Here is a 26,473-nt window from a genome sequence, read left to right as displayed (position 1 = left end):
GCAATATCTGAGCTACCATTTCCCTTTTCACAAAAGGGGTAACTCCACATTTGGTCTTTTGCCTTTCATCTATTTGTGAATCTAATAGCACCGACCACTGTATATGAGACACCCACCAGCTCATATGATTTGAAACTGCAAAATAAAAACCTTGTCAAGAAATCTTTTTCTGTGTGTTTTAAAGAAAATACTAAGCTCGATTACTTTAAGTTATAGTAATTTGAGAATGCATGCCAGTTCCACAACTCAGCTGAAAAACAGATACATCACTTCAATTTTCCAGTGGATGATGTGGCTTAAATAATCTTTGCCCCTTTTGGTGTTAAATCTGGGATTTAAGATATTACCCCGAAATCTGTCTTCCCGTGCATTACAGAGACCGCATAAGCAATTCAAAGAAACATGGGCAGCTGGGAAACAGAGACAGTGAAGAGCAGAGTCATTTTCACAGCTCTCCCTAATCTGAGTGAGGTGGGGAGAATCTGAGGGGTTGACACAGCCACACACAGAGATCTGCACTTGCCTATCTAAATCTAGCAACAAAAATAGCAAAATTATGGGAGGCTGTCACACTACCAGCCTCAAATGACAGCAGTTCCAGAACATCAGGAAGTGCTCTGATGAATGCCCAAGCTCCTACAAAGTCCATACAGGCTCTTATCTCCTCTGGGACACTACGATACTCTGCCTCTTAAGAAAGCCTTGAATTTAAGTACAGGTGAATACAAAGTCATCTTTGTTAGAGCACATGAACCACAGGGACCAACAGCAATCAAAAGCACCCTGCAGTGCGCGAGGCTGAGCTGCACGACCACACAACCCGACCAGCCCGGCTGTAAATCTGACCACATGTTGCTTTCAAAAGCCACCGCACCCCTCGCAGGGCACTGCCACTCATCTCGTGGTGGGGAGCACTGGTTGTGCAACAGCTCCTATCTACTGACACAGGATTCACAAGGTCTGTGGCCAGCAACATCCACAGCCAAAGGATGTTGCAGCATTACTCCATTCTTAAATAGGAGATAAGAACTGCCAGAGTGCTCCTTCTCTGGACAGTGAACTGTTGAGATATTTGCAGCAGAAGCGATTTCCAAAGGAACCCAGACTACATCCCTCAGAAATTTCCTTATACTGTGAAGTGCTTGCTTGCAGTACCTAAAAGGCAAAAGCTGGGTGCAACGCCCTACCTACACACTCAGTGAGCACTGATCCTTCCAATCCTCGAGCTGCTTTTCCCATCCAGAGCTGGAGGTACAGCAGCACATTGGTTCTTTTGCAAATCTAAACATTCATTGGACCGATTCTACGACTTTCAGTCTCAAAGCAGTAGCTAAGTCATGGAGATGTGACTTTCCAGCATCCATAAGGCAACAGCAAAAGCCTCCTGCTCCAGCAGCATGTTTCTTGTGAACAGTAATTTCTTGTATCCAATACAGTAAGATCCCATACAGACCTGTAGGCTCCTCACTAGCAGCAGGGGTCAGTACAAAGTAGGGCCATAAAGGTTACCAAAATACAGCTGCTGCCCCATCTCTTCCGAGCCATGAAGAGCTAGTCATACCTTCCCACAAGAGACAGAGCCTGAATAAACACTTCTTCCAAAGATCAGCAGCTCTCCAGGACATGACAAGCTGAGAAAGAAGGATTTCAGCATGTGAAAAAAAGTACACTCCTACAAAAGGGCTGTTAAGAGGCAAATTCCTTCATCCCAGGTAATTTCCTCCTCTGGTCCAAAGCAAGGCAGATGATGACATCAACCTCTTTGCGTGCTGCCCTAGGGATACAGGCCAATGGGATATGTGCCAGGGAGAATGCACCACGCTCTGGTCAGCTACCCCAGCAGCGTGGCACGCCGCCACTGCGGCCCGCAGTCCGGGGCAGGTGCCTGGGCACAGCACACAGGCGCTGCCACACGGGCTGTCACTTGTCAGGGAGAAAAGGCCTTGGCTGCTCTCAGGTAAATAGGAAACGGTGCAGAAGGACTTGCCCAAAGGTCAAGAGCAACACTTAAGCCCTTCAACACTAAGCAAAAGATGTCCTTCCTTCCCACGGGTACTGCCGCAGGTCCCTCCCAGCAGCAGATTCATGTGGCTCTCTTGGGCAAGGTGCAAACCCCAAGTACCTCTGCTCCCTCTAATCCCCACAGCTCTGTCCCCCTCTGCACACCTCAGCCCCAAGCTTTCCTTTAACAGCCTCGCAGAAATGACTTTGCTGCTGTAGACTCCAGGACGGCATGGATGAATGTAGGCGAGAGATCTCTGAAGTTGTGTTTTAGAAGATGAGGTTTATCGTAAGGGATGTGAGGCCTTGCTCTGAGCTGCCAGGCTGCAGCTCGTGGCAGGGCCCAGGAAGGTGGGGGAAGGGAGAGGTAGGGAGAGGAAATTCCAAGAGAGGAAAATCCTCAGGAAAGGGTGCCAGGCAAAGAGGGTGTCCAGCCCCCTTGGGACCCCTTATCGGGGGGCTTCAAGGTGGGCTGGAACAGGACTTGTGCCAATGGGGTCACAGATACCTGATACTTCAGGGGAGGGTTACAGGTGTGGGGTGAACCATACATTGGGGTGAGACAGAACATTCCATCTGACCTCTGGGTCTGGCTGCAGGTGACCTTCAGCTGGCCACATAACTGTTTTCCCAGACATCCAGTAGCTAGGACATCTCAAACATCAAAACTTACTTTCAATTCTATCTCACTTACAGACTTCACATTCTCAGAATCTAAGCAATCATATTTATAGGGCTTTCTGGCTGCATCCTCCCCAACAAGCCTTCCAGGCAGAGTTTTGGCTTGGTGATGTACAAGCACCCCTGCCAGTGTCCTTACTCCTTTGTGTGCTCCCCATGGAAAGGTAACAACTCAGTCACCACTCACGCCTCGGTGAGGCCACCTCAGGTCATGCTTAATATTAACTAGGAGCTACCCAGGCTGCAGAACGGAGCCATCACTCTGATCTGGCAATCAGGCACTCTTGTGAGTGGAGTATGAAGTCAAAGAAGCTTTCTAGCTGCACCACAGATAATCCAAGATGCAGAGGGGAAAGTGACGGAGAAATGAAAATGCTGTGTGCTCTCTTGGTGAAGCTGAGCCTACAAACACCAATACATGGGCAGCAGAGCATGAGCTAGCTTCAAACTTGTCAGTCTCCCATAAAAAAAAAACCCAAACACACTAACCCCCACCCCCCTCAAAAAAAACCCCAAAAAACAAACAAACAAAAAAACACCACAAAAACCCCCCACAATTACAATTCATTGTATGAGACAGTAGTGCCTGAAAGAAAGGTGGAAAACTTTGGGGAAGAGAACTAACTGGCTCTGAAGGGACTATACTGTTAGCTTCCGTGCACGCCATGGGACAAGTGCCATATGGTTCAGCCTACAAAAACAAAGGTCACATCCATCATTACTGGGCATCATTGTTCCACCACCATACACACTGAGCAATGACCCATTACACGTTACCTCAGTGTGCCAGCCAGCAGGTCAATGCATCCTGTACAGAAACCAGCACAAAAGGCCTCTCTCGCCCTCAGATCTCACCGTCAAGGCTTTTCACATGCAAATATCAACTATATCCAAGCAATTACTGGATTGATTGATATCACTGACGTCACACTTGCACTTATCCACACAATTGCATACCTCTCCAAAACAAAACTCTGCTCTACCAATACCTGGCAGCCATGCTAAGGACTAAGATGTGAAACAGCAAGTACACTTGCTGATCATACTTCTGTGTGAGCCAAGACATTTCAGCAAAAAGTGTAACACAGCTAAGTAGGTTTCTTCAAAGAATTTCACCTCATGATGCACCTTAATTTCAAACGTTTGACCTTTACAGAGGTGCTGCCAGCCATGTTCACCAGTACATTATTTGGCTTAAAGCAGGCAGAGGTGGGGACACAAGGAAAAGTTCATAACTTACAACATGATAGTAGACTACCAATCCTGAAAGAATTTTCTTTACAAACCCATATGAAACATGTAACTAAGAAATACTTTAATATTTTCTGCTTAAAATCAGGTAGTTTTACAGCTAGATTACAATATTTTTGTACAGATCTTTAAGTATTTCCTGTAGTCCGAGAGTATTTGTATAACATTAATTCACTCATGACTTGCCAGGGCTGAACGACTGCCATAATTTTACTCCTAGAAAAACAGCAACATGAAACCTGGCAGACTTCACTTGTACTACACCAAGTCTCTGTAGGATTCTGGTTCCGTCCCCAGAAACAATGACCCCCTTAGCCACCCTCCATGGTTCCACAGTCCTGGCAACTTGAGCTTTCTGTCTGCTGTGGTACTGCAAAAGTTTTAGCTTTGACCAAAGCCAAGTAAGCACTTCAGGGTTTGAACTTTTAAGTACCTTAAGTTTATGGACATTTTTATTCAGCAATTCATAACTAACACATCACCAACCAATACTGCAACTAGCCATTGCAAACCAATTAACAGAAAACCAACATTGTTAAAGAGGCAGATTTTGGAAACAAACCAGATAATTTGTTTTTCTATTGAAAAGAAGAAGCAGAAGAATGAAGATTTATTTTTTCAACGTTAGGGGGGGAAAAAAAAAACAACAAACCTTCTCAAAAAGAAATTTCCTGGATAATTTTCTTTTACTGTATCTTTATTGTCCTAATATTGAAGCGAAAGCTTCAGTATTTTACAGAAGTTACTGCCTTACTGAACAGCTGAGCAAGGGGGGGAAAAAAAAGTTCTGGCAGCTCTGGTTATAAAATTTCAGAATATGCTTTATGAAACAAAGTATATTCCATTTCATGAAGGGAGAGTCAAGGCTAGTAAAATGAGGAGTGTAATGGTTCAAATTCAATCTTATCATAAAAAGGTACAATTTCTAAAAAGCCAAGAGAAACAGTATCTACTTAACTATGGATGATTATAAGCCTAGCCAGCCACAACACATTCAGTGAAAATTTGATTTGTTTATATGCCAAAGCTTCAATCGCAATTTAAATCATTCAAATCTGCTTTATCTCTACAGTTCAGTAATCACATATCTGCAAAGAGACAAGCGACAGCAAAAGCCAAACCTAAGCCAGAATGTGATCTGGGTATTTCCTTTGGAAAAGAGGATGCTGTGATAAATATTAGTTTTGCCAGACTGGGGCTGGGAAAACTGTGGGCATGCACCTGTTAAAATTCACATAATTCAAGAAGACATGAGGTCTTGTGACACAGCTGTTCATATGCCCACCCTGGACCTTTTCTCTTTACTAAATGTGATTTTCCATACTGGATATGTGTTGGGTAATGTCTAGAGGGCTTCTTTTGGCAGCATCCATGGCTACATTTCTTGAAGTGCGAGATTCTCTCCTCCTGATCGTATATTCTTGATTATTCCTTCTCAGAAGTTCAAGGACATGGGATGCTATCCATTTTTTGCTCCTTTTTGGTTTTTTGTTTAATATGTAAGAGACCTTCCTTAAAGGCAAAAGTAATAAATCGAACAATATACACAAGCAACCAAAACCTCACTTTATCAGACGTGTAATTTTGGGAAGAAAGGAGATCAGCAATCTAACAATAAAAGGGGTTTTTCCTCAATATAAAATATAAGAACCTATCAAACTTTACCGACCTCTGCAGATATTAAAAGCCTGACCATTGTGTTTAAAAACCAATTTCCTATGTTTTATAGGTGTAACAGATACTGTGCCTAGTTCAGGAGGTATTTTCAAAGCATCAGCTACTAGTGACAGAATTCTCCTTTCATATTGAACTTGCCAAATTTTTATTAAAGTTGGGCTACAGGAATTAAGAATGCAAACAGTGATCTGAAAAGCAGCTGAAAACACACATTCTTCACCTGTTTAATTAATTCCGGAATTTCAAAATGCAGAGCTGCCAATAAAACAATGTTTCTGTTACAAATGTGGTGAGAAACAAAATATGCCTCCTGACATAGTGTTGTCCCAGTCATGTTTCTGCCTGATCTTTTGCTATTAACTGTTCATTTCAGTATTTATTACTCTCCAGTATGGACCAAAGCACATTACATTTGCATACAGCTGATTATCTAAAATAGTATTTACTGTGATTTCAGTAGCTGCCAACTGGAAAAACTCACCTTGACTAACTCATTCAGTCTATTTACTGTCACTGATACCCACGGCATCATGAATATTAAAAACTCCTCTCAAAGCACTCAGGACAAAGATTAAACATGTCAAAAAGGCAGTTCCCACTCCCCAGATTCACCCAGGAGGGTACTGCTGTGAGCAAGCAGGCACAGCTCTGGGAGGTTCCACAACCAGCTGAAGGCACATCCTGCCTGCCCTGACTCAGACCCACTGCCACAAGTATACACAGCAGGGGATGAGGGCCTGCCCAGGCCATGGGTGCTGCTCCAAAGCTGGGGAGCATCCAGCTGGGACCCTTCCATCCAGTAGCAGCAAAAGTTTCGGATGTCTGTCCTCTGGGAATGTTTCCTGTGAAAGCGCTCTCCCAGCGCAGGACCCACCACGTGCTGTGGAAGAAGCCTACACTCAGCTGGCCTCATCTGAGTCATGACCCCGTTGCTCTCTCTGTCTCGCTTTCCAGAGTTCCCAGCCTTGTTCGGGCTCTGTAGTGACAGCGAAAATACCATGATCACATGGGTACAGACATGCACATCGACATGTTTCAGAAAAGGACTGCACATCGACGCGTTTCAGCCCTGATCAAGCACACAGAGTGAATAACCATGCAGTGAGGAGTGATACAGAACATCCTCGTGCCTCCCATTTCGCCAGGTTACGGCTGGGGGAAAAATGTGGGCTTGCAACTTTGACATCCGAGCCTGGGCCTGGCACTAGCTCGGCCTCCCTGGCCAAAATTTGCCACCTCCAGGGAAAGCAGGGCTAGGGGCTACAGCAATGAGACATGGTCATTTCTACTTGTTTCTGCAAGCATTTTTGTACCTGTTTGTTGCTGGGTTGTTTCCTCAGTAGTAAGAGTGTCTTGGGGCAACGTCTCCTGGCACAACAGAATTACCTCAGTGGTTCTCTGTGAAGGGAGAAGTTTCCCCCCACACTCTCTTTTTTCTCATTGCAGCTCTGTCCACCCAAAAGCACTCCCAGGGCCTTCACCACACCCGGCATGATCAGCCCTTCCTTCCGAATGAGGGCTGGGATCACTGAGGCAGAGGAGGACCTCCAGCAGCACTGCGCTCCCACAGCAGCTCCATCCACAACAACCCAGTCCCTTAAAAGAGGAAGTACCATGCTCCTTACACTGCAGAACTCATCCCCACCTTGTGTGGTAACAACCATTGAACAGTGCTGGTATACTCTGATTTTCCAAACAGAAATGGAAATCTAGAAAAGCTTCCAGGTGTCTAACAACCCTGGGAGTAGCTGTCCTGGATATGAAGTCCCACCATGGACTGCAGAGCTAAAGGAATGCTTCATCTAGAAAACTGCTAGTGCCGAGAAGCTCTATGAAAATAAATACAAGGAAGGGGAGGAGGTTACTCATAGCAGATGCTAATTTAAGTCATTAGCTGTAAGAATAACTTCACATTTCCTTGTGAAATATCAAGGGAGCCGCTTCAAACTAATTAGAGGACTTGAGTTCAAAGTGACAAGTAGACCTGGGAAAGGGGAAGGCTGAAGAGACCCAGGAAGAAAAAGTAGTCATAATAGCAGCAGAAGAGGAAAGGTTGAATTTGGAGACCAGACGCCATAAGGCAGCAGGTAGGTGGGTTGCAACATACCAAAGAGAAACCATGAGTGAAATCAAACCTTGACTCACTGAGGCTGGCTGAGACAGTGGACCTGATCTAACATTCCACAAGTGAAACCTGCTCCCTTCCCTCTCTCTAGTGTGCAGCTGCACCCCATCCCTTTCCTCCTGCCTGCACGGATTCTCCTCGGACCCCTTGATCAGACCAGCCAGCTCACTAAACCACAGAAAACTGACTCAGCAAAAGGGCAAAGAATTCCCTGTGGGCACAGCAAGCTGGCTCGTCTGACCGGGGGCAATCCCTTGCAACGGCACAACGGGGGAGCAGGAGCAATGTGGAGCAGGTCAGTGCTCCCTGGCAGCAGGAGGACACTTGCCACCTCGAGTGGGAACAGGGAACCACTGCAGGAGAAAGAGGAAGAAAGAGCAAAGGAGGCAACATTTGCTACACCGAGTGGAACAATGTAGTGAAGAGGAAGTAAGAATGGCTGGTTTTTATAACAATGCCCCTAGGACAAAACCATTGGCAGAGAGGGAATTCCGTGGATTCAAGGCCCGGAGCACAATTTAACAGTAGATTGCTGACTGAAATACACTGGTTTAGTCCATTACAAAGATTCTATGCTTTGTCTTCACGCCAAGGTTTCACAGCTCACACTAGTAATCACAGTTCAAGTTTTCTCAACAGGAATTCATACAAAAATCATCCAAACACAGCTTATAACTAAAAGCGCCATCAACAACAAACATAGAGCAGAAGGAAGATACTACCAGTGGTGCCAATAACAATCACATAAGTATAATGAGCATCTTTGAAAAAGCCTGATCACACAGAATATAAAATACGCTTTTACATACGCAATAATTGCAGCACTTGAAGCTACTTCAAAAGCACAAGGATGTTGTACCGTTTCCCTGCTCTCTAATTATGAAAATGTCAAATATTTGTTTTGAGAATGAAGTGAACATGCCACAGTACATTTGCACAAAGGTGATCAAAACTCTGTGCACTTTCGAATCAGCGCTTCACCACAGGCTGTTGCTTCAAGAGGTGAGTACTGCTGACCAGTAGGAACTGAAGCGAGAGCAGAGTCCATCTTATCTTAACAGCCCTGCCTGCAGTTACCATTGTAACACTGAGATGATATCGATCATTAAACCTGTACGAGCCCAGGTGATTTTCTGCCATCTTACCAACCTGAGTCACTCCACAAGCAGGAGGGAGCACAGCCACAGAGCCAGGAGCAAAATACTTTCCCCACTTAGTCACATAAGCCTAACTCAGCTTCCCACAAAACTACAGCCTTGTGTTGTAGTATCCAGCCCCTACTTTTGGTGAAAATGGACACCACAGCCAGTTTCAGGATGCTGTCTTGATTATTTCTAAATCTTTCTTTGAATCAGACTTTTTATATTGGGCATAAGTTTCTCATACTGACTGCTATGATACTCTGACATCCAATTAATCCAAGCAATTCAGGAGATGTTGAATCAAAAATTATGATGCTCAAGAACACAACAGGCCTGAACATCTGCATTTAAAGGCCAGAAATAAGTGTGCTTTCATTTACTTACCTTTTTGCTTCTTCTAAGTGGCACAGATATTCATAAGCAATATTCTGACGCCTCCTCTCATCCATTTCCTCTGCAGAAAGCCTTTCATCATCCACAATAGCTGCAAACAGAAACCCATATCGAGTTACACATGAGTCGGTGTGATTTTCAGAGCAATTTTACTTAGAACCTGAGTGAATTGCTGAAGAAGGAAAATAAAAATAGTTATCACTTCTCTTTAAAAGAGGCCATTTATATTATGGTGCACGAAGATGTCTAGGTCGCCAAGAGTATTCTGTTCTCTCCACAGTGAATTCCCCAAGATTCACTTCTCCAAGAGCAAGCGTGTATTGCTTGAGGCCATAGCCTGGTTTGGGGACAGGATGGAGAACTCAAACACGAGGGGGCTGAGGCTGGGAGCCAGCAGAGCCTCAGCTTACACATCCCCAGAGGAGTCTGAGGACTCTCACAAGGAAGCTCAAGTCAAGAAGCAGGTGGAGCAGCCCCCTGCTAAGCAGATCCTCAACAACAGAGACAAAGACAACACACTGCAAAGGTATCCCAAGGACAACATGGGAACTGGCTGTAACTTCAGGAACCCATGAGACTGCAACATGCTGAACTGCCTCCCACTGATGGAGATGATGAGGGTTGTAATCAAATGAACCATCTGTGGCTTCTCCTACTTACTGCTGCAACCTCATCACCTCCCATGAAAACACTCTCCCAGCCTATTAAGGATGTCTGTGCATATCTGCTGCTGCAAATGACCCCAATTATTTACAGCTACTACCCAGTGACTGCTCTTTCTCTACTTGTACAGTACAGAGGGGGCCTCCGTGAGCAGCTCTCCAATTCTTCCAAACGTTTCTAGCAGGGAGTCTGAAGCAGCATACTGCAGTGGTGACTTCTAGATGAATTTCAGCCAGAGCAGGTGAGACTTTTGTAAACAGCCTTCAGCATAAATCTGTTACCAAAATGACACCCTATTCGTACTGAGTGTTGGACTAGATCATCTTGGTGGTACCTTCCAGCCTTGATGATTCTGTGAAAAACGAGGTCCTACATCCTTTCACGTTCCCAGTCGCATCACCTCTCATGCCACAGCTGGCTTGAACCAGTGAAGCAGAACAAGGGGCAGCTCTTGCTAAAGAGACCTGTTTCTGGGAGGACTGGCTCCCTGATCCGAGCCACTGCAGGCTTACAGGCACACGGGAGGGGACGGAAATGCAGGGCTGGGCTGGCTGCTTTCTGTGGCAGCCCACGAGCTGAGGTTAGCTGAGAACATCACGACACCTGCTCCTCCTGAAATGCTCTGTGGCGTGCTGTGTTGGCTCCATTCCCACACAGACTCCTTCATGAGCAAGTTCTCAGCTTTTCCCTGACAATTGCTTCAAGTAGCATGGATAAACACTTTCTGGTAATGGATACAGGCAACTCAAGAAAAAAGGCACTTGAAACAGCAGGACTCTGGGCTTTGTAAGTATTTGCATACCTTGGAATTTGTCAAAAAAAAAAAAAAAAAAAAAATCCAGCTAAATGATCTCACATGCATTTACTGAGGAAACAAAAGAAATTACACTGCTCACCCACAGTTTGGACTGATGCTACCATACATTTGTTAAGGTCCTGTAGAGCTGCTTCAAGCTTTGTAGTTTAAGTTTTAATGACCACATGGGAGTTGATATCTCTCATCTTCCTGTACTTTTAAGATTGCTCTTCCTAATTACCCAGACGTTTCATACACCAATCAAACAAATACACGTCTTGCTCAGAGTTCCTTTTAAGTCTGGTAGCTCCAATAAGCATGACTCACTCTAAAATGAGCTCTCAGATACTGTAATCAGGATATCACTTGCCATGAACCAAAACAGTTTGGAGGCAGACATGGGATGCAGATGGTAAAACACTGTGCCTGGCAAACTGGCCATGGAGGCTGCTCTAGCGCTGCTCTTTCCTCACCACCATCAGCACAACCAGACAGGCTGCTCCCACTCCATGACACAACTCCTCTGCTGCAGAGGGCTCCTCCCTTCCCAGAGCAAGGGAAAAACACTGACGAGCCACCATGCTGAAACCTAATATATCGTTTTATTGCTTGCAACACCAAGATCAAGGACCCCTTTTCGAGTGCTATGAGTGCTCATAAATGGAGACAGAAGAGCCCAGCTGATTGTCCTAGTTGGCTATTGTCCTCTCAGCTAGGGTGGGACAGCCAATACCAGGGCAAACCTTCATGCTCCATGACAATTCCCATGCCCTGTTCCTCGTAACTTGTCAAACAGTTGTTTACTCCTGCCCCCCAAAGACAACTCAACCCGGCCATAAGTAAATCAGAAAAAAGGCAGCTTGTCTGAAGACAGGTGGAGGAAAACCACGACCCACTTGATAAGTATCAGTCTAGGAATTAGCCTGGATGACACTAATGCTTTACAATCTAGTCCTGGACCTGCACATCCATGGGTGCTTTCCATCCCCAACAAAGGCATCCCAGATCAAGCAGCCCTGGCCAGCCTCAAATCCCTCATTTAAATATTTGCAAAGATTGATTCAGAGGGTGGATGGATGAAGGCACCAACAGATACTGTGGAATTGTAATAGTTGTTCTGCTTAGCAAATGCTGCAACAATGAAAGGAAAGGGCAAAATTCAAAAACAAATAACTTGTAGACACTGGGAAGTGGAAAACCCAGCTCCTTTCTAGAGGGGGTCTCAGCAGCTCACAAGTTGGAAAATCAGACTACTTTCCTGTCAGGGCCAAAGCAGCTAAGGTTTCTGGGCTGGATATCTGAGTGCAGAAAATACAGAACTCAGGGAATGCCAACACCTACAGTGCTAATCCTGGGAGGAGTCTCTTACAACACCAGCTTCCAATAAGTCTGATTACACACTTACCCTGCAGCATATACTGGCTTCAAAGCAACTGTGCTATCACATCAAGAGTGGTTGCAGACAACTTTAGAAACAGAAATGACAACCTGCAGGATAAAGGTGGCCTCAGGACTGAGCTGCAGAGGCAATTACTTTGAAGACTTGGGTTCTTAAAGTCTAGTCTATAATAATATATTTTGGCAAGGGCGTCGGTCTTTGACTAGAGCCCTGTGTACATCTTTCTTCAAACATCCTGAGAGCATCCATCAAGCCAGCCACACCAAGTTCAACACACAAACAAGTTTGGTTTGGAGACAGAAAGCTCAGTCTTTCTGCTTAACAGAGCAAGTATTAGTCAGAAGACCAGGAGGGCTGCTGAAAGAATAAACATATTTCTGCTCTATCAGTAACTTTTTGATAATGCTCAGCTCACAAAGGATGAGAGTGCTGCAATAAAGGGTGTTATGTGGCAGAGTAATCGGGGCTGGGCTTCACCTGAGGACCTCTGCCAAGCAGGATCCTGGCACAAAATGTTCCAGCTGAGAGGAACCAAATGCCACAGAATAAGGCACACACTGCACAAAAGCTATACAGCGGGAAAAAGGCATCTAAACAACATCTTACAATTAAATTCATTAATTAGGTGACTTAATTTCAAATTGAGAGGAAAACTCTAAAATATGCCCTTGAAGGGGGAATGTTAACAGTTAATCTGGACAACCAACAAGAACTAATTAAAAATGCTATCCTTAAAGCTCTATTTAAATTCATTTTAGATGATGACACCTTGTTAGCCAAGAGTCAGTAGACACAAAACATGTAAGACACCAAGTTCACTCATGGACACTTCTTCATGGATAAAAACCACTAAAGGAAGAGTGTGTATGAAACACATGGAACAGTGAGGAGTACTAAAGCCTAAATTGCCACACATGAGAGATTTATTCTGATACTCGGTATGGTGCACCAGCTTTCTAATTCTTACCACAATTGATTCAACAGAAATAAAATAGTGTTCTACTAGGAGCTTCCTATGTATGTATATTCTACATATTTAGCAAAAAAAAAATAAGAGTTTATCAAGGAGTTTTCCTAAACCGAAGATTTGGTCATCTTCCATCAGCTGACACATTGTACCTACGTGCACCCTCCTCATTCTAAAATTGTCCTGCATAGGCAGTATTGAGGACTAATTGATGTTTGGGGTCTAGTTATGAATTGCAAAAACTTTCTGATGTGCCCTGATCCAAGACAGCCACTCCAGCTGTTGGCAAATTCTTGGAGCTATGCCAGCTGCTGACCACAGAGCTGACAGTTCAACCCAAGGCTCTCCGTGGGCTTGCAGGATTTACTAAGTCACACTCGGCACTGGTAGACAACAGGAAAACATTTCAGATTTCTGGATTTGAGCAAGTTTCTGGAAACAGAGCCACCATGTTTGAAGGTGCAATATTATTACTGAGACTTGCAATCAGCCCAGGTGTGCAAGAGCCACTGGAGCCATGACCTTACTAACAGAATCTGGAAAGAGAATCAAAACTTCAGGTTCACTGATATGTGGTCAACTCACACAAGGATTTTAAAAACAGGTACTGGGTTTGTAAAAGTCATCCAGTTCACAGTTCATCCTCATATTACACCCATGACAAGGACTTTGGAGGTCCCAAGACCACAGAGAAAATTTATATTGATACTGAGTTTACTGGAAATCTAATCACTGGTTCAGTGCCTCACCACCCTTAGAGAATTTCTTCCCAATATCTAATCTAAATTCTAAATCTATCCTCTTTCAGTTGGAAGCCTTTCCCCTTTTCCTATCACTACACACCCTTATAAAAAGTGCCTCTCCATCTTTCTTGTAGGCTACAATAAGGTCTCCATGAGCCTTTTCTTCTCCAGGCAGAACAACCCCGATTTTCTCAGTCTTTCCTCACAGGACAGACATTCTCTGATCATTTTTGTGGTCTCCTCCTCTAGACCCATTTTAACAGAGCAGCATCCTCATGCTTGGGGCCCCAGAGCTGGATGCAGATCTCCATTCATGCTGGAGTGGAGTGAGTATAATCCCCTCCCTTGACCTGCGGGTCACAGTAGTTTATGTTTGAATTTACACCGACTAAGAGATGTTTCGCAGGTCTAAACTTGCAACAATTTGTATATTAGTCCATGGATTGTACCTTTCAATGGTGCTAAACTTAAAATTTCCGAACTATGTAACAAAGTAGCATTCAAGGAAAAGTAAATTTGTTACAATTTCTGAAGACAAATTTATGGAACACTTTATGAAGCACAGCCCATAAGTTATTCCAGTGTAACCATTTACCAAAGAGTTTTTGTTATCTTGGAAAACCTGAAGCTGGAAAAAAAAAATACCCAAAAAACCAACAACAAAACAAACAAAAAAACCTGTAAAACCTACAACAGCGCTTTAAGGCTTCCTGATCATTAATTTTTGCTCACACACATGACTATCTGCAGCAGTTCAAGAACAGCACGTGGCTGCTTCTAGCAGGCGACCCTTTAATAAGGCATTTGCCACAGACATACCAAAGGACTTCTTACACTGAGGAAGGCAAAGAAAGGAGCAGAGGCTTTTATTTCCCAGGGCCAATCCCCCTCAATTTCCTGCCACCAGAGACTTTTTCCCATGGAAAGCAAGACGGGAGCAATAAGGAGGAGAGCTCTTTTGGCACCACAACAGGGAAGCTCAATGAACAAGACATAACAGATGATGGAGGGAACAAAATCCTCTTACAGTAATGGAATTTGTGAAGTTAGGGTTGGGGGGGGGGAGTGAAGAAAGAGATACAGGAGTAAATACTGTAAAATGCTGGGATAAAAGTTTTTCACTAGAGTGTTTGAATAAAACATTAGGTAAACCACATTTGGCAGTCTCAGCTGTCTGCTGTCCGAGCCACACAGTAAGCAAGGCAAGGCAGTGTTTCAGTCCACTGGCAAGAAGTTCTGCAAATTCTGAACACAGATTCTGTCCCCCTCACACCTTCCTGCCTCCTCCTCCCAAGCTCATAGCCCCTTTCCAGTATCAGTACAGTCAGAAGCACTCAACAGAGCCATGCTATAACAGAAACAAAAGCCAGGGAGCCTGTCTTGCACAAAATCTTCTGACTGACAGTTTGCTGGCCATAACCAGTCCCAGCGATAGCTGAGCTCAGTACAACAGACTCTAGGCAGCATCCCATCTATGTCTCGCTGCACTGTGAGGAATTTAAGCATTTGTCACCACAATTCTGTGGCTTCAAGAGGCAGCTAGTTGCATTTTAGATGGTCACAGTGGCATAAAACCTTATGTTATGTGAGAACTTACAGCCATCTTGTCCTAGTTTGAAAGAGGCCAATAAATTAATCTTCTGTGCCTTCTTTTTTACTCACAGTAAAATCCATACTCTCGGCTACCTAGCAGCCCATGAGTACCTGCCTTGGGCAGTTCAGCTCCGTGGTTGCCCCTAGTTTAGCAGTCCACTTGCTGTCCACTGCGCCAATACTGCACCAGCCGTGCCCTGTACGTGGAGCAGGTCGAGCTGGCAGCACCCTGACGCAGGCTCACTGCTCCCTGAGCTGTCCTCGTTCCAACAGGATGGGAGCTCTGAGCACTGCCAGGAAGCTGCAAAATACAGGGAAGGGATACATGTACAGATGTCAGAAAAACTCTTCTCAAAGCTATGAGCAAATGGAGTTTTCCTGCAAGCCTCCGCTCCCAATATCAGCTTGCGGGTATCTAATGGAATGGTTTATTAAATATGCAGATGAAAGTGTGTCAGCTGTAACTATGTGAACAGAGATAGCTCAGCAGGCTACTAAGAAAAAATGGCTTTAGAGCACCAAACATCCATTACAGGTGTTCTGTAATTAAGGTATTTTGTACCGACAGGTCTATTGTTATGCTGGGAGTGCCTCCGATGAAAAGAGCTTCCTATAGATTTCTCCTGTTAAAATGTACAATTACAAGCCACTAGCATGTGTCTCACAGCAATGAGACCAGATGGCCTGAACCTTCTTCTGTCCCTCCGGCTAGGGGTATACAGTCCATTCCCTGAACATTTGCTCCAAGGAAGGGCTCTAGACAAAGGCAGACACTGCAAGCACTAAACAACCTAACACAGCTTTGAACCTGGAGCACAGATTCACATGAGAGAGTACATTAATATGCTGAAATAAAGAATGGGGGTGTTCAATAAGTAACTTTTCAAATGTTTCCAACACTGAACTTCTCTCTCCCTTAAAAATGGCTCTATCTCTCCTAATCCAGTTATTTCACTGTCAAAGCATGCAGGTTTGTATTTTCAAACAAAAATACAAATGCATCTTCTGGCCAGCAGATAGGTGTTATCCTCTCTCACAAACTGTGTGTCAAACAGGATCTCCAGGGCCGCTGTTCTGGACTGCATCTCACAGCCACACACTGCACAAACAGGGAAAGCAAACACACACCATCAGCATGGGAGTGCTGAACACAGCTATCCAGTAAAAAACATCCCGATATAAAATTAAAAATGTTTGCTAAACCAGTCCTTTCCCCCGAGCTTTCCCAGAGAGCCTCACTGCTGTGCATTTACTTTCCCGTGTCCAAGTCTTCCCATTTCCTTGATAAAGGTCTTATTTCAGTCTTATGTATCTGCTACCTCAAGGCCAGCCACATCCATTTACAGATACCGAGCTCTATTGCAATACGTGGACCTTGGGACTATCATACAAGGGAACAGTGATGCAACAGCAGCCACATTCCAGGCTCCTGGAGCCCCGTGTCAAAACCACCTTATTTCAAAAGTGGCAAAAGTCTGTAGGGCTCCTCGGACGTGTCTCAAGGTACTTCAATCCTCAGAAAGTTCAGAATAATACTCATTTAACCACAGACACAAGACTGAGCAAGTGACTTCATGTGCTGCCCGAAAGTTTAACATTCAATTTTCTGCTTATAGGTGTACACATCCTGCACTCTGCTTTTAAACCTTCAGTCTTCTACAGTACCATCACATGAGACTTCAGTAGAGGCAAATATTAAAAGACACTAAGTAGTTCTGTCATTACCTGACTATATGATGACACTAAAGCATGGACATCTCTTTCCTAGTAGGGTCATTTGACCCTGTGCAGGAAAACAACATTTCATTTTATCTTAACTTCGTTATAATTGTTTGATGTGTTTGGAAGAGCAAGGACTTGAAGGAAGCAGATGTGAAAACCCTACTCTTTTCATTGAGCTGAAAGTGTTGCCATCTATGATTACAAACACGAATGCAATGTATCAGCTTGTTGCTCAACCATTTCCACCAACATTTAACTGCTGGTGTGGCAGTTTCCAGCGCACTTGGTGTAATTGATTAATAAAATTGTAACTGTTTATCGCTGCACACTTAGCTAGCTAGTCCCTTCAAGGCACAACAATTCTTCTCAAGATTCAGGTGCTCAAAAAACACCATTAAAATTCTAGCTCCTTTCTATAACCTTAAACTTTCAGGTCAACTTGGACAATTGACCTTAGCACTCTGCACTCACTTTTTAAAAATTTTTTTTAAAACTCTCTTTCTCATACTCACCATTTACTAAAAACCCCTCAGCCTAAGCTCCCAAAAAAGACACAAGTCTGAGGAAGCAGACTGATGCACCCTGAAGAGACAGTGAACACTAATCACAAGCTATTTCTTTCACTTACAGGCCATATTATCTCCACCTGCTTAGTCCCAACACATTTGCACGGCCAGACTTCAAGGCAGTTTTCAGAAGGTTACCCTGGTATTGCTTCTTGTTGGAAGGTTTATTGAGCTTACACATGTTTACAGCAAGAACAGCATTTTTACGTGGGCTAAAAAATAAAAAACCCCAATTTTTTGAATGCTTGAGGCATTCAAAACAACACTGCACATTTGAACAAGCTTTCTTTCTCCAGAGATTAGTTCATGAGAAAACACATAGTAAAGCGTCAAGGGTTCTTTTGCCACCTTTATCCATTCTGTTTTCCTAAATAAGGGACTTTTAATTTGAATTCTATGTTTTTTGACACATTTGTCTTTCCCTTTGTTCATTTTACTGGAATTAGTTCAACCTGTTTGCTTTATATTAGTAATACACATTAAAATCCTAAATAAAAGAGACAAATTTTACCATATGGATTCAATTTCCTTACATTTTACCTACTGTGACCTCAATTCAAATTAACACAAGCAGACTGTAAACAAAATAATGAGAAAGACAGTTTAATCTTGCCAGGCTATTAAAATGCACCATGCAACTATAAAAGACAGAAAAAATGCTAGTGTCTATTAGTGTGCCTCAGTATCAACCCTGTAATTAGATTTAGTCAGAAGACAAATGCAAGGCTTTTGCCTAAAAACACCACCAATTTTTTTTTTTTTTTCTAGTATTAAGCAGTTAATATTTATTTTTTCTCTGAAGAGACTGGTACATATATAAATAAGTCAAATGCATGCACCTACACACCTACACCTACACAAAAGGATAAGTATCTTGTGGGCACCAAAATACTGTGACAACTTGGGGGGGGGGGGGGGGGAGAAGAAAAAAAAAAAAAAAAAAGTCATTCATCTCTATGCAAGCAGTTGGAATCAAGAGTCACAACAGGTTAACAGGAAAGGTGACTGTGCCTTCAGCTTTCTGCAGAGCCCCAAAGGTAACTTTCATTGCGTGTAATCACACCACAGCACTCCCTGAGGCCACAACCCCACCCATGAACACTGGTGGCAGGGCTGAAAGCCACTGCAGAAGCGGAGTGGAAGAACAGGAAAGTGAGGCTGGAGAAAGGGCAAGGCACAGGCAGAACTCGCTACAGTGGCAGTGGGAAATCCAAATTCAGGCTTGTCTGCCCACCCTGTGCTCAGACACATTGCTACCCATCCCTCTGCGGCACTCCCCTCAGCTATTTGCATAGCAAAGCCTCTGACCTCGCTAGGATCACCCTGACCGTGCTGTTTAAGACACCCCAGCCAACACACAGGGCCAGAAATAAAGCACAGGGCTTCCTGCGGCAAAGAGGGAGCCCGGGGACTGAGGGAGGGAGGCAATGTTTGACAAGAGCTACTCATGCTTCACCAAAGGCAAACTACTTGAAGCCCTCAGCGAAGAGCATAACACAGAGGTTTTCTGCTTCTGTTGTTACTCCTTGGTAGAAATTCAAAAGACAGATAGCCACTTAAGCAGTAGGTAATTAAGGTAATGCCCTGCAAATGCTGCACAGGTCTTCTGGCTAAGTCAGGAGCTTGTTCAATTTCTGGCTTAGTCTTGAAAATGCCAAAAACCCGCCCGATCTGCATTACAACTTGAGTCCAGAACAGTGATTCACAAATACATTTGCAGCAAATCTGTAGTACCCAGGGGCTGGTTAGGGAAAGCTACACTTGACTGCAAGAAAAGAGGAAGGCAAGAACAGGGACAAGGGAAGTGAAAGAGAGGGGAAGGAATGAGCAACTCAGACCTCCCAAAAGAAGTTTGGGAGGGAAAAGTTACTAAATGGATCCAATAGTCTGAAAATACTCTGAAACCAAAAAGTTTCCTATCACCAAACTCTCAGTACAGTAACGAACTGAAAGAAATATGGTAAGGTGTAGCTTAAAGAACAGAAAATAAAGATGACAGGCAGGAATTCTGGAATAAAAGAGAATCTGCAGAGAAAGCTGTGTCTGGGTCACTAAGTAACGCAGACTGTAGAGCTGTAGGAGTCTTGGTCTGAACCATGAGGCTCCAGAGGGCTGAAACACCTGTCTAGGAAAAGCCACAGAGCAAGAGCACCACTTAATCACTGAGTAAATTGGAAATCACCATGAGAAAGACTGCAGGGTAGAAACCCTCAGCCTTGACATCTGGTCTGTATTCTCCCTTTGACAATTCATCATCTTCTGGTTCTTTCATAGCCAGTCTGTTGCAGGGTCCTTCTACCAAGGTCTGAATAAACCATCTGCTCACTTTTTCCACATTCTGAAAGGAGCTCCAGAAAATACCTGAAATGTTTTTTTCCTTCAAGATACAAATACAAGCATGTGAATATATCATGAGCTTAAACTGCAAGAGCACATCTGTCTCTGCCTGCCAGGATTTTCATTCCTAAATAGTTACTACAGTCACAAAATCTTCAAAGTCTGTAATTCAAATTCTTTGACTTATAGGCACAATGGATTTTTTACTTTTTTGTTTAATCTTAGTGAAGAGGAAAAAAAAACCTTGTGCATTAGGGATAATAGAAGTGAAAATTCAGTTGCAACTGTGGACCCAGACAATGAGATTGAGTGGTTTAAATACAAAAATGGTTTCAAATTCACAAGAACATAAAGGAATGCTGTATGTTGCATAATACTTATTTATAGATTTTGTAAGTTTAGGTGGTGAGCAGGACCCTTGGGGACACAGAGGCAGAGAAGAACTGAGCCATGGCAGTTGTGTCCTCCCTCCAGCATTCCTGGCTCCCTTGCAAAGGCAGCTGAGCTGCTCGTTGAACAAGTCCCAAAACTGCTGTGCACTCAGTAGCTGTTTCTGCAGCTGATATGGCCCAGCACAAGCAGGAACCCCAAAATAAAGGGCAGGGGCACAACATCAGGCTCACAAGCTAGAATCTCACTCCAGAACCTCTGGGCTTTGTTGACTCTGCTGGTCCACACAGAGGCAGAAAGGCACTGCGCATGGAGATGCACCTTCTCTGTTCCTGTTTCATGGGTGAGATGATAAATTCTTACAAGAGGGCAAATGCAGCCTACCTGTGCAGGTACTCGGTTCAGGGGCAGTGCCAGGCCAGCAGTGACCTCAGTTATCACTTGGGGCCTGCTTGGCTGCCTTCACCATGCAATAAGCAAGTGTTTGCAAAAGTACTGGAGCTGATACTGCTGGCTCCAGGGTAGCCTCCTGCCAGTGCTCCCTGGAAGGTCACTTCAGGAGCACACTGCTCAGGCAGGCATTGCTTACAGGGCACTCGCCCACGGGCAGCTCTGATCCTTACTTCTCACTCACATACATACCCAGTAATTCGAATTCATTTTTCCTTCATCATCAGGAGTTAGAACCATAGGAGAGAGCAAAATCACAAAATGTTTGAGCCTTGACGGACAGACTTTTGAGCAAGGTTTGAAAAGAGCAGACAAATCTTGACCTTTTAAGTCAGTACATATTTACTGAAACTCAAAGCTGCTCTCAGTGACAATGACACTGGTGGCACATATCACTGCAAAATCAGATAGAGAGTGAGCTAGATGTTGCTCCTAACTTATCATTAAACCAAGTACTTTCATTTCCAGGACAAGTTTTTGACAGCTGCGCCCGAAAGATAATTTTTGACCCAAACCATACACTCACAAGTTTCTAAGTATTTGTTCTACTGAATTTCCTCTAACCTGAGAGAAACTTTGTGTATAACCAGAAAAATTAGGTTGTTCAAGATGCTAATTTCTTACTTCTACCTTATAAACCAATTTCTTTGGAACAGCCTCCACGTTACCTTGAGCACATTTCCTCTAATCAGAGTATCACAGTGACAATGCTAAATATCAATTGCGTAAAAGATACAAGGAGCATATCAGAAGCATTATGTGAACACCCCAAAAGAATTATTTTGCTTGAAACAGCAATATTAAGACCACTAAAATAAAGGAAGCGTAACCAGCATTCAATCACTGTTATGGCAACAACAGTACAAGCAATACACATAAACTCAACACCAAACTAAGTCATGTGTTTGCAATTTTTGAAGTCTCTATCCAAAAAGGAAATTTGCACGCATAAGGGCTGGGCACAGAATTTAATAATCTTTTGTATAGCTGCAGTTTGCTTCCTTTCTTGAAGCGCTTCTTCACAAAAACCAAGACTTCTGCTCAGCTTGTGACAGCTCTTCTGGTTTCCAACTCACTCTCTATGGACAGCTTCCTTGTAGTGAGGCATTTACTGCTGCTAGAGGGAGTGGAGCAGAGTAAAAATCTAGCTACTCCACCAGCAGTACCTTGCCCAGGTGAGGTTTTACCATTTCTGTTCTTTATGGTAGCCATTTCTGTGCAGACCCACCGTCACAACAAGCTTTGCTCATCACAAGTATTCCTCCTCTTCCTGGCCTCCACACAAAAAGGCTGCGAAGCAGCAGCATATGTGAAATACCTACTACCTAACTTGTAACAGTTTTTGTACAAATGGTCAACTTTTGAGAAAGTCTGCACTTTATAACTTGAGGAAATCCTATTTAAAAAAAAAAAAAAAAAAAAAAAAAAAAAAAAAAAAAAAAAAAAACAAAACACCTCAATCTCATGTAAATTTGCATCTGAAATGTGACCGAGAAGATGTTGGAGACAACTTCTACTACTGCTACAGGAACCCGAAATCCTTAACTGCTCATTTTTTTGTCCTTTTGGGGAGTCTATATAGGCCTGTCAACGGACAGAACCAGCCCACGAGTCAGCACCTTCCTGACACAGCTTCAGGAAAAAGAACACAGATGGACACTACAGAAATCCACCTCTGTTTTTATCAGAAACTTCTGCAAACATTTATGAAACTACTTAATTCTGTGCAAGAGTGGCAACAGCAAAACAAAACAAACCTCCCCCCACTGCTCTCCCCCCAAAAAGAGGAAACTACTGAGTGTTATTGCCATGGCTCAGTGTTATAGGAAACACCAGCCCTTGTTTCGCCTGTTACTAACCGCAGTACCGAAAAAGTTGATTCATTTTATTCGAGGACAGCTCATATCTGTGTCATCTTCAGCAGAAACACGTGGTCTCTACTTCTCATTTTCTATGTGTAGATATAAGATGGAGCACAAGGGGCTGGCTTTTCAAGTGATAAAAAGCTGTGTATTTTCTGGATCATTCTAACACATTTGTTAAAATCACCACCATCACTACCATCAGAGGTGATATAAATTAGCAGGCAGTCACATCCAGTCCTTGAAAGGTAAGCTGTCCATCCACCTTCAATAACCAGCTGCCATGCAGCTTTGAATGCCAAGCCAAGCCTGGTGCTTCTCCAGTGTCCACTAAATCACACTGAAGAAATCTGTGCTCTGCTGTGGCCTGAAAAGCGGTGTTCAAAACAACTTCTTAGCTCAGATGTAGTGAAATCGTGTTCACAGTGTGCCTCGTCTTAAAACAGCTGACATTCTTCCTCGGAAAAAATCTTTGCCCCAGATTTCTCTGAATATAATCCCTGCTCTACCCAGGACTCCCTCATGTTTCTTTTCAGTTGCACCACAATCTATCCATGCAGACATTTATTCTGCCATACTGTATTGAGAAGATATGGAATTTTAGAATTATTTACCACCAAATAGAGACCATCCAGTCAGTTACAGCTTGGGTAGATCAGCTGATCTTGAAAAAATGAAAAATCCCATAAATAAGCAGCACCTACCACAAGTTACATCTCATCCCCATGGTTTTGAGGCCCCACAATTCACAAGCAATTTTACCAGATACAAAAAAGAGGCTGAAAAAGCGTCTTGAATCTCACTTTGTGCAAAAAAAGCATTTATTTTTCTTTCTTGTTTGAGTAGCCTAGAACTCAAAGAGTTTCTTCAAATTCCCTTACTACTGTAGCATGGCCTGGCGAACACTGCCGTGCCTTTACTCACATGGCTGTGTGAAATTACAGCACTGAAGGCAAGATTACCTCGAAAACATTCATATCATTCAAAACTCCCTGGGGAAGAGAGAGCTGACAGCAGCCCCAGCAATTTCAGGCAGACAGGGCACAAGGCTGTCAGCAGCACCACAGCAGAGGCGGCTGGGGACACCAGGGCGATGCAAGAGATGCTCCTTCCTGTGTGCCCCAGCCCACCCTCGAGTTCTGCTTGCACGTTTTCCTGCCCCACTGCATGCACACTTTCCGGACCTCTCTGTGCAGCAGCAGCACAACTTTAACTCGATCTGCCCTTCCTGCAGGAGCTGGTGCTCATCCCCGCTCCAGCTACTCCGTCGTGCTGGCAGACCTGCCTGCGGGCTTATGCTGCAAACCAGACCGGGGACCTAATCCAGCCAAAAATAATTCCATAGGAGGAGTCAAGGTCACTTATTCCACCAGGACTTGACTGAAAGCACACTCAAAACCACAATTTCAGGGTGCGGTTCCAGAGCAATTTTAACACTTCTAAATTCCAGCTGCCACAATCCCACCTGGCCAGAAATTCCCCCTGCCTCGGCCAGCAAGTGAAGAAGCTGTGAGACCTGCAGTCACCCCTTGCACAGACCAGAGGTGACTGCAAATCCAGCAATGCAAATCAGCTCTGCTAGAAGAGATTAGCTTCCGGACAGATTGGGTATCCATGCTGGCAAGAGGTGAGGCTCTCTTCAGCAGCATGACAGAGCAGCCAAAGAGAAGCTCAGGCTGCTGAAACCTCACCAGTTGCAGTCATCAGCAGCAAAGCAGGAGATGGGCTCCCAGTGCAAATAATGCCAGTTACAAACAACATCTTGTCAATGACGTTGACCCTAAACACAGGATGATGTTTTCAAAAAACCTGTCTCCTTGATTAGCTCAAGGGTTTTTTGCCTTGTTTCTAACACTTCAGCCAGAGCATTAGGCACAGGTAGCCCCCATACTCATCCATGATTCCTCAAAACATGTTTGAAACCACGCCCTTAAAACACAAGTGGAACATTTACTGGCCTATAATTCCACCCTACAACCCTGTGGAAAAGCATTTGCCTTAATGAAGCACACTTCCCTACAGAGTTTGGGCAATTCCCATTCCTGCTGCCTCTGGATTAATCTGTGCTCTCCTCCCAGAAAAGGAGGCTCCAATCCCATGAATATAATCAGTTTACAGAGCAGTTTTATAAATCAAGCACAAACGTGGGAGGTTATTTTTCATTTCAGGAGGATTGATAGCACGCATGACAACAAATTCCTCTACACACTTTGAAGCCTGGCAGGAGTTGTTCTAAGCACCTTGCTAGATGATACCAAAGCTTTTACTGCACTTTCAAAGAAGCAGGTCAGAGTCCACAAGAGAGGGCTGGCAGAAACCACATCCTTCATCACTCACTTCAGCAGGAGCCACGGACTCCTAGTGTGATACACGCAGGCCAAGATAGGCACCTGAGATGAGGACAGTAGTTTCTAACAGCTTTGGAGCCTGGCTGGCAGACAGGGCAGGACCACACCTGGAGGCAGAAAGTCTTTATGGGCTAGCAGGAGTTTGCCAGCTGCTGTGAGTCAGAGCTCTGAAGTGCTCCTTGAATCTGATTCCTGAAAAATTTATAGCTGGACAACCTCAACTTGGGCAATAAGTGATAACAAAGAACTGACATAATCCCTCTGGATAAGTACTTCTTGCATATTCATCTGAATGAAACAGTAATTTAACGCTGAGCTCAGCCACCAGCACAGGCTCTTAATGGCTGTTTATTTGCTTGTACGCTTCAAAAGGTATTGAGAAGCTAAAAGTTTCACTGTGCAGAGTTTATAGGAATACCCTCTGGTTTAGCACCCCATTCCCTCCTTCTCCTGCCACCTTACCGAGGCTGTTGGCCACCAGACAGGCACTGCCTGCCCCACCAGCCCTTCGCCACCACGGGCTGGGGCACTCCTGCCCTCTGCCACAGCAACAGGGAAAACTCAACTGGAGTAGTGCCAGGGCAACAACTCCAACTACAGCACAACCCCTATCCTCGTGTCAGGTACTCAGCAGCCCCCTCCTTCTCCTCCCAGCAGCGAAAACGAGGCAGCGTATGGTCAGCAAACCTCTTCAAAGCCCAGCTGGCACCACTCTGAAGGGGACATGGCTGTTTTCTGAAGGTGAAGGCAAGTTCCAAGGTGCTGGGAAGTGCTGACCCATGAATGAGCTGTGCAGGACACCGCTCTTGTGCCGGCCTGTCTTATCAAGGATCAGCAAACGAAGCGTGTACAGCAGGCATCCCTCCCCAGGACAGGGGCACCTGGCCCCTGCCCCGCCAGTCACGGTCCCCAGGCCGGGGTGGGCACAACTCCTGCCCTGCCCAGCACCTGCACTTTCATTCCACAACATGAGGTAGTTCAAGGATACCTGTTCCAAAAAAACAACGGAACAGCCTGAACAAGTGAAGCAAACACAGCAGGTTAATCATTTCCTGCAAGGAGCAAGCACAGGAGAGCACGCTTGCTTATCATCACACTGAAATATGACCCACCAGTCCTGCCTGTCACCGACAGGCTTTTTTATTACTATTTTCTGCCTTACATGCCGGGTTATTCCTAGCAAAACACAGCTCGAATCAGCAACAGTATCGAGCAACCTTTGAGCTAGGAAAATTATGTAACTGAAACCCCACTTAAGAGAAGAGGCGAGCTGAAAATCTGCATGCTTCCTATTCCCCGCCTCAAGTATCGAACTGGAGGCAGCACACTCACATGTGCTATAAATCCTGTTTCCAGCACAATATTAA

General features: G+C 44.4%; 1 protein-coding gene across 7 annotated transcripts in view; it reads right to left on the bottom strand.

Annotated features, from left to right (window-relative positions):
• Window positions 1-26,473, bottom strand: part of IQGAP2 (IQ motif containing GTPase activating protein 2) — a 126,950-nt gene that overhangs the window by 95,793 nt on the left and 4,684 nt on the right. For all 7 annotated transcript variants that reach the window (XM_040089651.1, XM_040089652.2, XM_040089655.2 and 4 more), the window contains exon 2: window positions 9,262-9,361. In XM_040089651.1, coding sequence (XP_039945585.1) covers window positions 9,262-9,361 — 100 coding nt within the window. The remainder of the gene's footprint in view (window positions 1-9,261; window positions 9,362-26,473) is intronic.

This window comes from Hirundo rustica, chromosome Z (genome assembly GCF_015227805.2).
Source record: "Hirundo rustica isolate bHirRus1 chromosome Z, bHirRus1.pri.v3, whole genome shotgun sequence".
Classification (NCBI taxonomy): domain Eukaryota; kingdom Metazoa; phylum Chordata; class Aves; order Passeriformes; family Hirundinidae; genus Hirundo; species Hirundo rustica.
The sequence above is the reverse complement of the archived record's forward strand: the minus strand, read 5'-3'. Positions and strand labels throughout refer to the sequence as shown.